The sequence below is a fragment of the Podarcis erhardii genome (assembly GCF_964252035.2).
Source record: "Podarcis erhardii genome assembly, chromosome: 8".
Classification (NCBI taxonomy): Eukaryota; Metazoa; Chordata; class Lepidosauria; order Squamata; family Lacertidae; genus Podarcis; species Podarcis erhardii.
This window is the reverse complement of record NC_138499.1, coordinates 41868858-41883144: the sequence shown is the minus strand read 5'-3', so window position 1 is coordinate 41883144 and position 14287 is coordinate 41868858. Positions and strand designations below refer to the sequence as shown.

General features: G+C 42.2%; 1 protein-coding gene across 1 annotated transcript in view; it reads right to left on the bottom strand.

Annotated features, from left to right (window-relative positions):
- PRKDC (protein kinase, DNA-activated, catalytic subunit) overlaps window positions 1-14287 on the bottom strand; it is an 85654-nt gene that overhangs the window by 17705 nt on the left and 53662 nt on the right. Inside the window, exons 59-72 of the mRNA XM_081873594.1 lie at window positions 14056-14271; window positions 13611-13723; window positions 12111-12242; window positions 11584-11763; window positions 7860-8074; window positions 6633-6771; window positions 5400-5588; window positions 4572-4796; window positions 4211-4319; window positions 3632-3743; window positions 3123-3312; window positions 2762-2936; window positions 2443-2633; window positions 945-1125 (exon numbers count right to left, since the gene is read on the bottom strand). Coding sequence (XP_081729720.1) covers window positions 945-1125; window positions 2443-2633; window positions 2762-2936; window positions 3123-3312; window positions 3632-3743; window positions 4211-4319; window positions 4572-4796; window positions 5400-5588; window positions 6633-6771; window positions 7860-8074; window positions 11584-11763; window positions 12111-12242; window positions 13611-13723; window positions 14056-14271 — 2367 coding nt within the window. The remainder of the gene's footprint in view (window positions 1-944; window positions 1126-2442; window positions 2634-2761; window positions 2937-3122; window positions 3313-3631; window positions 3744-4210; window positions 4320-4571; window positions 4797-5399; window positions 5589-6632; window positions 6772-7859; window positions 8075-11583; window positions 11764-12110; window positions 12243-13610; window positions 13724-14055; window positions 14272-14287) is intronic.

The following is a 14287-nucleotide window of genomic DNA, read 5'->3' as shown; positions in this document are numbered from 1 at the left end:
CTGTTGTTTTTGTAACCATCTCAGGACTCAATTGGCAGTATCTCATTGTTTTTTAAATAACTATTTTTTCAGTTTTTACTTGTTTTATTGTTGTATACCACTATGGTTTTTATAATGTTTAGTGGTTTATAAATATTCCAAATAATTTTTTTATATATAAGATTGAATAGCATGTGAATGAATGAATGAATCTTTATTTGCATCAGCCATTGGCCATAGCAATAAAACAACAATATGATATACAAAGAATAGAAATAAAAAGTCAATTATATAAAATACATTTTAGGGTTTTGAATCAGTAGTCAAATAGTAGATCTTATTCTAATTGCCCCAGCATCAAAACCTTGCAACCTTTGCTATCACCTGCTCATCTTGATCTGCCAAGAGAAAGGACACTGTGGCAGTGGCTGGGCGACCAGAAATGGACAATAAAAGAAGAGTGATAATCTCATTCCTCAAGTCTTTATAAAGAGTGCAAGCCAGAAGGGCATGTGCCACCGATTCAGTACTGCCATTTCCACAGGGACATAAGCATTTTTCGTTTGGAATCGTCTCTCAAGTACAGCGGAGGGCAATACATTCAATCTTGCAAGAGTAAAAGTGTCTATATTTTAGAATTGATAGGTGAATAACGTGTTATTTTCTGATGATGTAAAACCACCATGAGTTGATTTTACTTCAGTTTTGGTTAGGGAAAACATTTGTAGGAAGGTAAGGGATCATTGTGGTAAGGGATGATATGTACCTTACCAGAACAAACATGGAAACTAAAATCCAACCTGATGTTAGATATACTAGCTCTCATCATTATCAAAACGTTCAACTGGGGTAGATTTAACTGTCCAAGAAGAATGCATCACTGTGGCCTTAAATATATACCCACCCACCAATCTATATTTGTCATAGCTGCATAACTGGCATGAACAACCCCTCTTTTATCTCACCTGCTGAGCTTTCTTCTTCCTTCCGGAGATGACTGTCACAGAAATTAGCCAATGTCATATAAGCATCTATGACACCCTTTGTATCTATGTGTTCAGATGAGATGGACTGTACCTCTTCTTCAGCTTTCCTTGCAGCCTTGCTGAAGCATTGGAACGCCCTCTTATTCAAACCTGCTATAACCTGAAATTACAACAAATCAGAAATCCCAGAATCAAGTAACAGATGTGGGCACTTAAATTTAGAATCTAAATAAAAGCATGTTAAGGCAACAAGATTATAAATGATTTCTTAAATCAAGACTACAAAGTGCTTTTAAGGCAGATAGATACTAAGGCACAGGCACAGAAATAGGAGGCAGGAGGAAAGAAAAGGTTCAAAGAAGGAAAGCAGGAACAGCTTAAAAAGTGTGATACTGAACTGTTCATGGCCAGAGCACATTCCTCAACCCCCCCCCGCCCCCAAAAAACCTTGGGCTGTTGAAGTGTGCCCTCCTGCTGCTGCCAGCACCTAGAACTTGGGCCAGTAAATAAAATCAGTTGATAGAAATTAAAGTATGTACAACTGGAAAATACCGTTTCATGCAATGCAAAAATTAACTTACGGAGATTCATTGCTACAAGATGTGATGGCAACCACTGTGCTGCATTTGTGAGATTCTTAATGGCATCTGGCTACTGCTAGGAACAACAAGGAGGAGGAAGATGGAGAGCACAGGAGAAACGTCATCCCTGCAAGTCCCTGCCTATTTCCGCTACAGGTATGGTGAGGCAGAAGCCTTAAGATGAACCAGTGCAACATAAAATTCACTGGTGCAGAGAGTGCCATCCAGAAACCAGTAAGAGGATTTCATGGCATGGAATTAGTAAGTTCCACTGAAATCACTATAACATTTTATTATTATATAATAGATATGATATAAGCCAGTGGTTTTCAACCAGTGTGCTGTGGCACCCTGGGGTGCCTTGAATGATGGTCAGGGGTGCTGCGGGCAAGACTGGCCTCTGTTCCTCTTTCATTCCCTCCATTCCTCTGATGCCCTCTTGCATCTCTGCCTGTTAAAGGCTTGCACAGCTGTTTGTTGCAGCAGCTCTAGTGACAAGCTCCCCAGCTGAATGGTGCCTCTGGGGCTGGCCAGGGGGTGCTTCCCATGCTCCTGGGGTAGGGAGGCAGCTCAGAGACCAGAGGCGGCAGCTGCAGCTGCCCAGAGGACTCCTAAGGAGAGGGGAGAGGAGAGGAGAGGAGAGGAGGCTGAGGGAAGACTCCACAAGGGAGGGTGTTTGAAAAAGCGTGAGAGGCTGCCAGCTCTGCAGGCAAGGGGTGACATAACTGGGCTCCTGCGCCCTACAGGCATGCCGCAGAAAGAATGTAGTTGGTCAAGGGAGCCGTGGACCCAAAAAGGTTGAACACCTCTGAGATAATTGATTAGGGCAAGAAAGAAGAAAATCAAGTTGTACCTTCAGTCACTTGTTTAGCAATTCTGGGAGAAAAAGAACTTACCTTTTCAATATTATCAGGCTTTTCTCCTGAAAGCACTAAGACCTTTTTAGCTTTCTCTTCCTCGATTTGGTCAAGACACCCTGGATCCTTGCAAAGGGCACTGGCCATGATGTGGAAAGTGGTACCCAGGAGGTGGTTTTGGTTGCGGTAGGTTAAGGCACTGCTGCTCAAGCTGCCCAATTTATCCTCATCTGTTGGACCAAACATTGTAAAACCGACACTGTTACAAATATGATATATGCAGAAAGCACAGTTAAGATCCTCTCTTAACCAAGCACAATTGCATTATGCATAGTAGACCCCTTCATGAAACACATACCTAGAAGGGAGGTGGTTTTGAGTACTGTAAGTATTTGTTCAGGACTACTCTGGCTTCGGCTTCGGCTGTGGCTGAAGCGACAATAGCTGTGGTTCCATCTCACAAGCCAGTCTTCTCTTGTCTTAGAATCTGCATGCAGGTCCTTCAGAAGTTTCATGGCTACCGAGAAGCTGTTCTGCATTAACATTTCAAAGGGAGGGTGTGTGGAGAGAAACATCAGTAAAAAACAGCAAAGGATATGGAGGAAAGGCAAATCTATTCAATATGAAGGTAAGAAAAGGGAAATAGAAGCATGCATTATCCAAATCTACTTTTTATGTTTTTATAATGGATTAAGGGCTGCTAAACAGGACATAGGCACCTGCTTCCTGGCACTCTCTATCATTTTCATTTTCATGGTAAATTTGCAGTTTCTAATCAGGGAGTGTATATCTTCATCCTCATGGTCCACTTCCATTTTGAAACTAGCATATTCCCCTCCATCCACTTCTATACTGTCTTCCAGACTCGTTTTAGGAAGTCTCTCCTCAATTTTGTCAAGAAAGAAACATCTGCAGAAACATAAGGAAAATAATATAACGTTGACAGAAACAGAACTGGAACCACAGAAGACATTTCAGTCCTTACTCTTCTTTTTCTATATGAAAAGTTGGAAGAGAAGGAATATGCATTAAATAAACAACTGAATGTTGTGGGTATATAACATGCAAAACCCATCCTTGAACTGCCATGACTGTCTATCAACAGAAATGATTAATTACAGAAATAGTTGTAGACAGTGCAAGAACAATTTCACTGGGAACATATTAAATGACTGAATGTTTAATAGATATATGCAATCACAAATAATCAAGATCAACCTTTATTTACCGATTTGTAATGATATCATCCCAAATGTTCATAGGATCCATTTTGGTATCTGGATATCTGTTTGTCCAAATACTAAGAAGTCTCTTAAGTGATGCCTGAGAACCTATATTACCTAAGAACCATTTGTTGGAGGAAAGAATACAAAGTTTAAAAATTACACCTGCAACCTGATAACGCAGCATAAGAAACACATCAAAATCCTAAATAGCATGGCCAGTTACTGATGTTGAATTGTTTGTATGCATATTTGTTTTATAAACAGGAGTTCAGTGGAAGCTGGTTCTGTCAGCTTCCGGAATGTCAAAACAGGTCATGATGTGGCATAGAAGAACAGTAGTTTAAAACAGAAGAGTAGCTTAAATACAGAAATACACTTGGATCAGAACAAAGTAATAAAAAAACCTGTAGTAGTAGCCACTATCAAGAAAAGGTGACATCCAATATCATTATAGCTATTCTGTACATTTTTGTAGGTGCAAAATGAAAGATACATACCTCCGAGTTGGGATTAATTTCCCTCCAGATTTACAAGTCTACTACAACAATGTGAAAGCACTGCATGAAGTTGAAAAAACTTACCTGGCTTGCCTATAAAGTTGACAAAGTCCTGTATTTCTGTTAAAGCCTGAACGGACTGCAGCTTGGTCAGTCGACTCTGGTGCAACAGTGAATCGATATTGGAATAGTTCTGTGGAGTAGACAACATTTCCATTTGAATTCCTGTACAATTAGTGTATTTTCCTTTATGTTATGCTTTTCCTTACACATTCTGCAGTTAGCAAGCCCTGATCATCTCAGGGAATCAAGACTTTAAACCTGAACCCATTTTATCCCCTTTTAACACCCAAGGAGGCAGTGGAGAGTGACATAATCCTGCAGTAGCAATGAACTTTTATCAGTTATCTACTGACTTTTCACACCAGATGTATGTGATCCTTACCTGCATGAAAACCTGCATAGCGTTATTGACATAATATTTGGCTCTGTCAAAATCATCCTGTAGAATGTAGAGAAGACTCAACTCTTGGCTGTAATACATTTCTATTAGAGCTTTCTTCTGTTCAGTCTTCATAGCTTCATCAATGAATGTCAGTAAAGACTGGTCATTAGCACCATGAAGGAGAAGCTTCAGTTTGCTGCGAATTATGTATGGCAGATAGGTTTCCTAAAGTGGTGGGAAATTGAAATTAGTTTTATTACATTGAAATAGCATTCATGACCTTATTGCATTATCTTGGATTATATTTCACTTAATTATATTTATATTAAAACTTTAATGTCCTCTGCTGCATTTGGTGCTTTCGTTTAATATTTAAAAACATACTAACAGTGAGATTCCTACACACAAGACTAATATTAGGTTGAGAGCTCTTCCCACAGGGAAGGGCCAAATGACACATTACACAGCAGATCCATGACTGATCTCAAAACCCTTTTTTTAAAAGAAAAGAATGAAAATAAATTGAAAAACAGCTGGTACTAGGGTAGCCAGTTTTTCTGGAGCAGCAGCAGGGGGAGGAGAATACTTAACTCCCCCCCCCCGCAGCGCACGAACACACACACACACACACACACACACACACACACACTTGCATACTCAAACCCCACAAACCCCAGAAGCTGCTGTTAGACCTGTCGTAGGAAAACACAGAGATGAATCACGAATCTCCATTATTGCATGCAGTTTGGCCCTGACATATAAGCAGACAGATGCAATGAACAAGTGCAACATAGCCAGAATGGAAAATATATACGTATGTTTGAAAACCTGATAAAATGGATCACTCCATGTTTTATTTAGGTCTGAGGGCTGTCCATTATCAATGTTTACAGTCGAACAGTATTCCAGAGACTTCCATTCTGTCAAGCGGTTGTAACATTCAAGAGATGCAAGCTCCCAAAAATCTTTTTCCGCTTCTGTTGGTTCTTCATCAGGCCAGTCTTGCATAGAGAGTGCCTGTAGAAACAAATGCATGTGTATCTCAGTGATTAGCTAGTCATTTATCTGTACGCAATTATGAATTCATAGCCAAATTGCTCTTCCATAACAGTTTTGATACCTGTGCAAAAACAACAACACCGCGTGACCTAGGAGCAAAGGAAGCTGCCGAATACCAAGCCCAACCATTGGCCCATCTAGATCACAACCGCCAATGCTGATTTTAGACAGGCATCTTTCCAGCTGCACCTAGAGATGCCAAGGACCTTTTGGCATGCAAAGCTTGTGCTGCATGCATGAAAGACAGCCCCTCCCATAAAAGCAGAACTACCAGTCATATAATATTTCTGCATAACTGCCCAAATGGAGATGCCCCTTTAACAAAACAAATTTTTTTTAATACAGCAACATTCCTTTGTATTTAAGCACATCCAACAATATATAGACTAACAAGTTAATAGATGAAACACTGAAAGCAAACTGTTAACTAATGAAAGAAAGGGATAAGAAGAAGAAGAGAACTCAGGAAACCACCTCAACCAGTTTAAGCAGGGAGGGTGTCTGGCAACAGGAAGGGTGGTACACAAAATGCATCCCTCCTTTGTTTCTCTGGCCCAACACCAGGAACAATCCCTGAAAATGAGTTCTCAGAATGTCTTCATGGGAGGGCTGATAGAATTCCTATCAATGGGATTCCCCACCACCACACACCCCCTGCACACCCTGCCCAGCCTTCCAACCTATGTTGGCGTTGCACCAATTACTCTGACCCTCCATTAATCAATACTCTGAGTACACCTTAGGGGTACCTTAGAGGTCAGTAAATCAAACTCTCTTCTACCTCTGCTAATGACTATAAAGCTGCATTGAAAAGCTTTCAAAGTCTTAACACATTTATGTGCAATTCATGCCTCTCCTTTTCCTCAGTCATGAAGAAAATTATCCTGGCTAAAGCAGAGAAATGATGATTTGAAGAACCTTTTAAAAATCCATATTCAGCCTGAACAATTACTTATTTTTTCTTCAGATACTTGAAAGCAAGACTTCGTATGAAAAGCATACCTTATCATATTGCTTCGCTGCTTCAGCATAATCGTTTTTTGCTTCTGCTAATAGAGCTTTCTGAGTAATTTCCTTAGTGTCAATCTTTCCACTAAAAATAGCCCGCAGAACATCATAATCTCCAACTGATCGATAAAGCCTAGAATGCGGGGGGGAAAGTCCAGGATACAGCTGAATGCTTATTGCTTAAGTACATGTTATCCTAACTTCCATAAGCAATGGCCCCGAGGTCATTTCAAGCATGTATGTAAAATTGTGTAAAATGGGGAGCACCCTGGAGAACCCTCCTCAACCAAGCCCCTCCAACCCTCTGGCCCTCAGGAGCCTGAGCTGGGCCATCCCAGCTCTCGTGCATCGGGAAGCTTCTGCTCTGCAGGCGTCAGCTGGGCCAGCTACACTACCCCTCCACTTCCCGCATGTCAGAGTTGGTTAAACATTTCTGGGTACCACTTCCAAGTACTTGGCATGTGTGTGCATGGTCACAAACAAAGAGAATGCACATAATTGGCACGTTGCTTGTATTTTTATGTGATTATTTCACATCTTCTTTCAGAACCTGTCTTCCCCATCCCCAAATACATTAAATTTGATAACCATTGCAATCAACAGATGGTGCTGACTCCCTTCTGTTCACTGCTGCCTGCATTGTTTTTCTTGCTCTGGTGTCTTTGCAGGTAATCAAGAAGGATAGTTTGCCATCAGCTACTGAAGACATCATTGCACAACCAATAATGTGGACAGCAATGAAGAGAAGTGAAGAGAGTAGGCTAAAAAGTAGCACTGTTAATAGAGCAGCGGGAAAGATTCCATTGAAGGTTTTTTTAGAAGCTCCAAATGACTTAGAAGTGGTGAAGGTTACACTAGGGTGCTTGGGGAAGGTAGGGGAGTTCCCCCTCATATATATTTACACATATACACCACACAGAATTTGGGAGGGGGTTGTCCCTGAGGACCACCCAAAACCTCTTGGCAGTCTGTATACACCCCATGGTTTAGCCACCCCAGGGCAGCTCAAAGTAATCCAGTGAGTATCACTGTTGAGTAAACATTAGAACCTGGGTTTGTTTTCAGTCCTAAACCAACAGCATCGCTATTGAGAAAATGCGAATTCAATAGGTGTTCTATAGGCTGCAAAAATACTACTACTTATAGTTTTTTTTATACAGTCAATTTAAAAAACATACCATACAGTAACGTAACTCTTAGAGGGGAAAGAAAAAAACTTACTTGGCAAGTTCAATCCATTTGATGACATTGGGTGAAAGTTCTGTCTTTCCACGCATCCTTTTGGAGGGTGGCTCCTCCTCCTCCTCCGGGGAAAGGTGAATTAAAGATTGTTCAAGAAGCAGGATACCCACTGGCTGCTGCAAACTTGCTAAGCAGCTAGTGCTCACACTTGAAGGGCTGAGGTCCAGCAGCTCTCTGTGTTGGTAGCTCATTTCCTATCGCACCAAACCCATAATTAGCTATTGGAATTACTTTGAGGTTAGCTTAATATGTAGTGTTTAATAAGCCATGTCACACACACACACACACACACACACACTCTCTCTCTCTCTCTCTCTCTCTCTCACACACACACACACACACATTTAATCCAGCAGCCCCCTCTGTTATGTCTAGAACTAGGACAACTTACTTATGTCTTGACATCATAATATTGTGCATTTCCCTAGCCTCAGTTCATATTATTATTAGCTGCAGAGACAGGGAGATGTAGAACACTGTCATAACTGGACACAAGCAAATTGTTTTTATAGTGATTGTTTGAAATGCATGCCTGTTTCATTGGTGTGAGCCACTTTGAGCATGGTTTTTTGTTTTCTTTTTTGAATGTCTCCCAAGACAGATGGATGTTAACAGGTATACAAATAAAATGAATGAATGAATGAAATACAGTGGTACCTCAGGTTAAGTACTTAATTCGTTCCGGAGGTCCATTCTTAACCTGAAACTGTTCTTAACCTGAAGCACCACTTTAGCTAATGGGGACTCCTGCTGCTGCTGCACCACCGCTGCATAATTTCTGTTCTCATCCTGAAGCAAAGTTCTTAACCCGAGGTACTATTTCTGGGTTAGCGAAGTCTGTAACCTGAAGCGTCTGTAACCTGAAGCGTATGTAATCCGAGGTACCACTGTAGAAAGTGAGTGAATGGAGCATGGCAGTTCCACACTAAACACCGTTGTCTATAAAGAAATTAGCCAACTAGGTAAATTTTATAATGTAGAGAACAAGAATTAAGGAAACTTCACAGACCAGTAGAAGAAGGAAGAACTAGTACATCCCTGGGTAAATATTAACAAATTTAAGTAAGAAGGGTGTCATCTTTAATCAATTTTAGCTGGTGCTCATTTATATCTTCTGTAAAAGTGGTGGAAATTTTCTGGTCTGCTGGTCAAATTTGGCCCACCAGGCTGTTTTGTTCAAGTCACTTCAAATGACACAAACATGTGGGAAGCACAGCAGAAGGGGCTTTGGCAAGTTTCTTTGGAAGGAAAAAAATGTGTCATCTTTCATTGGAGCATTTCTTTTTTTTTCTGAAGTAAGTACCGTATTTTTCGCTCTATAACACGCACCTGACCATAACACGCACATCGTTTTTAGAGGAGGAAAACAAGGGAAAAAACATTCTGAATGAAACAGTGGATGTATCATTTTTGGGCTTCATGCTGTGGCCACAGACATGTGATCTGATGGTGAATTTGGGGTGACCCAATGCAAAAATCCTGAGAATTCCTGTGGATCCATGCTTTGTAACCACGTTTTTGCACCATTGCAGCCCCAGGCAACAGTGGGTGCATGATTTTTTTGGTGCAGGCTGTAGCCATGGACATGCTATGTGATCTGATGGTGAATTTGGGGTGACCCAATGCAAAGATCCTGAGAATCCCTGTGGATCCATGCTTTGTAACCACGTTTTTGCACCACTGCAGCCCCAGGCAACAGTGGGTGTGTGATTTTTTTGGTGCAGGCTGTAGCCATGGACATGCTATGTGATCTGATGGTGAATTTGGGGTGACCCAATGCAAAGATCCTGAGAATCCCTGTGGATCCATGCTTTGTAACCACGTTTTTGCACCATTGCAGCCCCAGGCAACAGTGGGTGCGTGATTTTTTTGGTGCAGGCTGTAGCCATGGACATGCTATGTGATCTGATGGTGAATTTGGGGTGACCCAATGCAAAAATCCTGAGGATCCATGTGGATCCGTGCTTTGTAACCACGTTTTTGCACCATTGTGGCCCCAGGCCACAGTGGGTGCGTGATTTTTTTGGTGCAGGCTGTAGCCATGGACATGCTATGTTATCTGATGGTGAATTTGGGGTGACCCAGTGCAAAGATCCTGTGGATCCATGCTTTGTAACCACGTTTTTGCACCATTGCAGCCCCAGGCAACAGTGGGTGCGTGATTTTTTTTGGTACAGACTGTAGCCATGGACATGTAATGTGATCTGATGGTGAATTTGGGGTGACCCAATGCAAAAATCCTGAGGATCCATGTGGATCCGTGCTTTGTCACCACGTTTTAAATGGGGAGGGAAGGAAAAACACAGAAGGGACAAGAAGCACAAGAGGGGTGTGCGGAGAAGCAGCTGGCTAAGAATGCAGGGGAGGAGTTTAACGGGGTGGGGGGGAGGAAAGGAAGGCAAAAGTCCCCCCCCCCAAGCCAGCCCCCTCTCTCTCTCTCCCACCTGCATGTGTTTCGGCTGCCTGCGAGTCCCTAGAGCACGGAGAGGAGGAGGTGGTGGGCTGGAGCCTGCACGCAGTGTGACTAGGAAGAATTAGAAGGAAGGACTCGATCCTTTCCTTAACCCTCTGCTTGCCAGGAGGGCAGGGGATTCCCTGCTCTTTGTTGAGTTTGAGCAAACGCAGCAACAGAAGCGGGAGGGCAGTAAGACCCTGAGGCAGAATGCAGGAAAGCAGCAGCTTCCGCCTTCCCTCCGCCCGACCGCCCGATCTTATTTTTGCCTGATCTTTGCCTATTTTTGCCCCTGCGCTCCGGCAAGTCAGCTCCAGGGACCACACATTCGCTCAATAACACGCACAGACATTTCCCCTTACTTTTTAGGAGAAAAAATCTGCGTGTTATAGAGCGAAATTTACGGTAGTTTGTTTTCAAAACACTTTCCCCACTGCCCTGAATACAAACTACTTCCTTTGTAGAGGGGGAAATGCTCCTGTGTTTGGGACATTTTGGGTCACTTTCCTCTGTGCAGAAACTTCAAAGGGGCTCCCTCTAACCGACCATCATGAGAAGAGAAGACTCCCTGGAAAAGACCCTGATGTTGGGAAAGATTGAGGGCACAAGGAGAAGGGGACAACAGAGGACGAGATGGTTGGATAGTGTTCTCGAAGCTACCAGCATGAGTTTGACCAAGCTGCAGGAGGCAGTGAAAGACAGGACTGCCTGGCGTGCTCTGGTCCATGGGGTCACGAAGAGTCGGACACGACTAAACGACAACATTTGAGATGCGCAGGGGCCATGCTAATCTTCTTTGAGATGTGTGTCTTTAAAGGTGGTTGTAGTACAGCAGAGCTTTCCAAACTGTGTGTTGTGACACATCAGTGTATCAGCTGCAGTGTGTAGGTTTGTCACGGAAACATTCCCCGCAGTCCTCCTGGGGCTGGAAAGGGGTTAGTTTAACCTCTGGTTTGCTAGTAAAACTGAATTACTGTGTCACGAAATGATGCCTGTCTAAAAAGTGTGTCACCAACATGAAAAGTTTGGAAAGCTCTGCTGTACAGTGACTTCCTTTGAACTTTGACATATGTCAATATCATTATGAAGCCAGATAGTTGACAGGGGAGTGGGTCCACCCACCGGTCAAAGATGCCTCACGGTGGGTGGAGGGAATAAAGATCTGGCCAAAAAGGTTTCCTCCCAACCTGGTGTATATGCCTAGAAAGACAAAACAGCACAAAATTCAAAATGCAACGTAGAAAGCACTACCTGGATGCAAGCTATGAACGGTGGGAAATACAGCACAGATGTTGTCAGGAAATGGTTGAAATCCTCAAGCAACTGCTGGACAACCTTGTTCTTCTCAGGCAGAGTTTTCATTTTCTTCATTTCTTCCAGAATTCCACTAAACAAACTGCTGAAAAGCTGTTTAGCCAGTATAGGGTCTCTCTGTAATTGACAATGCAAACAATGAATCCTTGGTACAACTGCACAGGTGCTTCCACAGAGAATCATGTGCCTCTTCTGCAACTGGAGCATATAAGTTTACAGAAACAGCTTTACATTCGAGTACCTTACACCAGGCATCCCCAACCTGCAGCCCTCCAGATGTTTTGGCCTACAACTCCCATGATCCCTAGCTAATAGGACCTTTGGTCAGGGATGATGGGAATTGTAGTCCAAAACATCTGGAGGGCCAAAGGTTGGGGATGACTGCCTTACACAAATTTTGAAATTTCATTTACTGCAAATGTGTTACCAAAAAGCAGTTAAAAAACACAGATAAAAGAGCATACCTGAGCTACGCCCTGCAGAGGGGTAATAAGACTGCTGTATTCAATCTGGATGTCAGGAAGGTCGCCTTGCCTGTACTTCCTGTACAGAGTGACCTGAGCATCATGTTTCATCTTTAGCTGGGTTTTAATTTCCTGCAACAATAGATAACTTCTGAATTAGTTTTGATGTGAACAGGGGGGGAAACAGCTTATCATACAGTAACATTGAGAATGGATTACTACATTGAGCATGTAACACCTTTGCTGAGAGAGCTATATTATTGGCTGCCGATATGCTACTAGGCCACGGGTTAAGGTTCTGCCAGCTGCATACAAAAGCCATAACCAACTTGGGACCAGGTTACTTGCAAGATATTCTTGGGCCCTATATACCAGTTTGGTCACAGCAGTCATCAGGACAGGCCATCCTAATGGCATCTGATTCCCCCAAGGTCCACTCCATAATACTTAGAGCAGAATCTTTAAGTGCTGCAGCACTTGCCTTGTGGAATTCCCTCCCTGGGTATATTAGATTGACACTGACTATGCTACGTTTTCCAACGCCTGTTAAATACTTCCTTATTTAGACAAGACTTTCCAGATGATTAACCCAAGCCATGAATCCAGATCACTGATATGAAGTGTAGAATTGTATTTTTATACAGCTTTACTATATCACTGATGCTTTAAAAAGCTCTGATATTTTCTATATGTAAAGTAATTAATAAATTTCCAAAATAAATAGATAAATAAATAAATAAATATACATCTCCTTTTTGTGGATCCTGCAAAGGGAGAGCTGACCACTCAAGAATGTTGATACAGAAAATGCATGACCTCAAGTTTAAGTCACATATTCCAATTCTTCCCAAAAGTTCAATTCTAAGGTTTAGGCTTTGAGCTGAACTACATCAAGTAAGCAAGAAGAGCCCTGCATTGTGATGAAGAAGAGCAGAACTCAGGGAATGCATTTGCTTCAGAGTGGGTAAGACATGAAATGGGGTTTGTGTGTGTTCCTCTTCACTCAGGAAATATATTAGGCTAATGTGAGTGGCCCTGAGTTACTGGAGCAAGTGGGGCACACCTGCCCCATGCAAGGGTAGCTTTCTCCACAAGTCAGCCAACTTCTGTCCTCAGAAAAACCTTGATAGGCAAGCTTCCTGATCAGCTTTGGAAAAGCTAGCAACAAAACAGAAAGATCATAACACAATCTCCTTAGGGGAGGGGAAAACCCCAACATCTCACATTTATTTGAGAGAGAGAAAAAGAATGGAGCTTTGATACTCCAGTCCCATCTCTGCAGTGCCTCACACTGTCAAGAGCCCAGCTAGATACTTCACCGCTTCTTAGGAAGGAGAGGAATTGTGTGCCTTGGTGGTCTCTCAACCACACTGCTTATGGGGCACTTGAACAATCCGCTTCCTAGGCATGCGGGCACTCTGTTCCTAAAGCAGTACTTCAGTAGAAGCACTCTAAAACAGTTTAAGTCTCTGTTCATTATTTATACTATAGGAAACAAACCTTTTCTTTTTTCTGTTCAACAACGCCCTTCCTTGCATAAATCAAACTAAGCTTTTCTTTGTCTTTTAAGAACCGTCGCCTCAGTCTCAGAATCTCTGATCGTTCATCTATACCTAAGCAACAGAGAAGGAAAATTCTTTTTTAACTTATACATAAAGCTACTTTTTAATAACTTGCATACAACACTTTCCTAATTAAGCAATGGGGTGGGAAAGTCTCACCCATAATATCATATAAGACCTGTAAAGGGATTTTGATGACATATGAACCCTTTGATTTAAGAACTTTCCTAATATAAGGGCTTAAACTTTTGAAACCAATTTCTTCTGGTTGCTTGAGCAAAACTCATGTGTGATATTATGTAATTTGCTTAGCCTTAGATAATACAGAAGGCTTCTTCTAACTAAGGATGTAAGGGAGAAATCTCCATTAACAGCTGTGGTACCTTGAGCTTTGCTGTCCACCTCATCACCGGGCAAACCCAGCCTTTTCTCTCCGAAATTAGGACCTATAGGTTTGAAGGCGGTTCTGTGTGATTTGTCAGCTCGTTTGTTAATGAACAACATCGAAGATGACAGGGATTCAGAAGATGAAGGAAATCTGTATTCTGAAAAAGTGTCAATGCTGTTTCCTATCAGCCAGTTGAAAGAGCTTCTCCCACCTGAGATAAGAAGAAA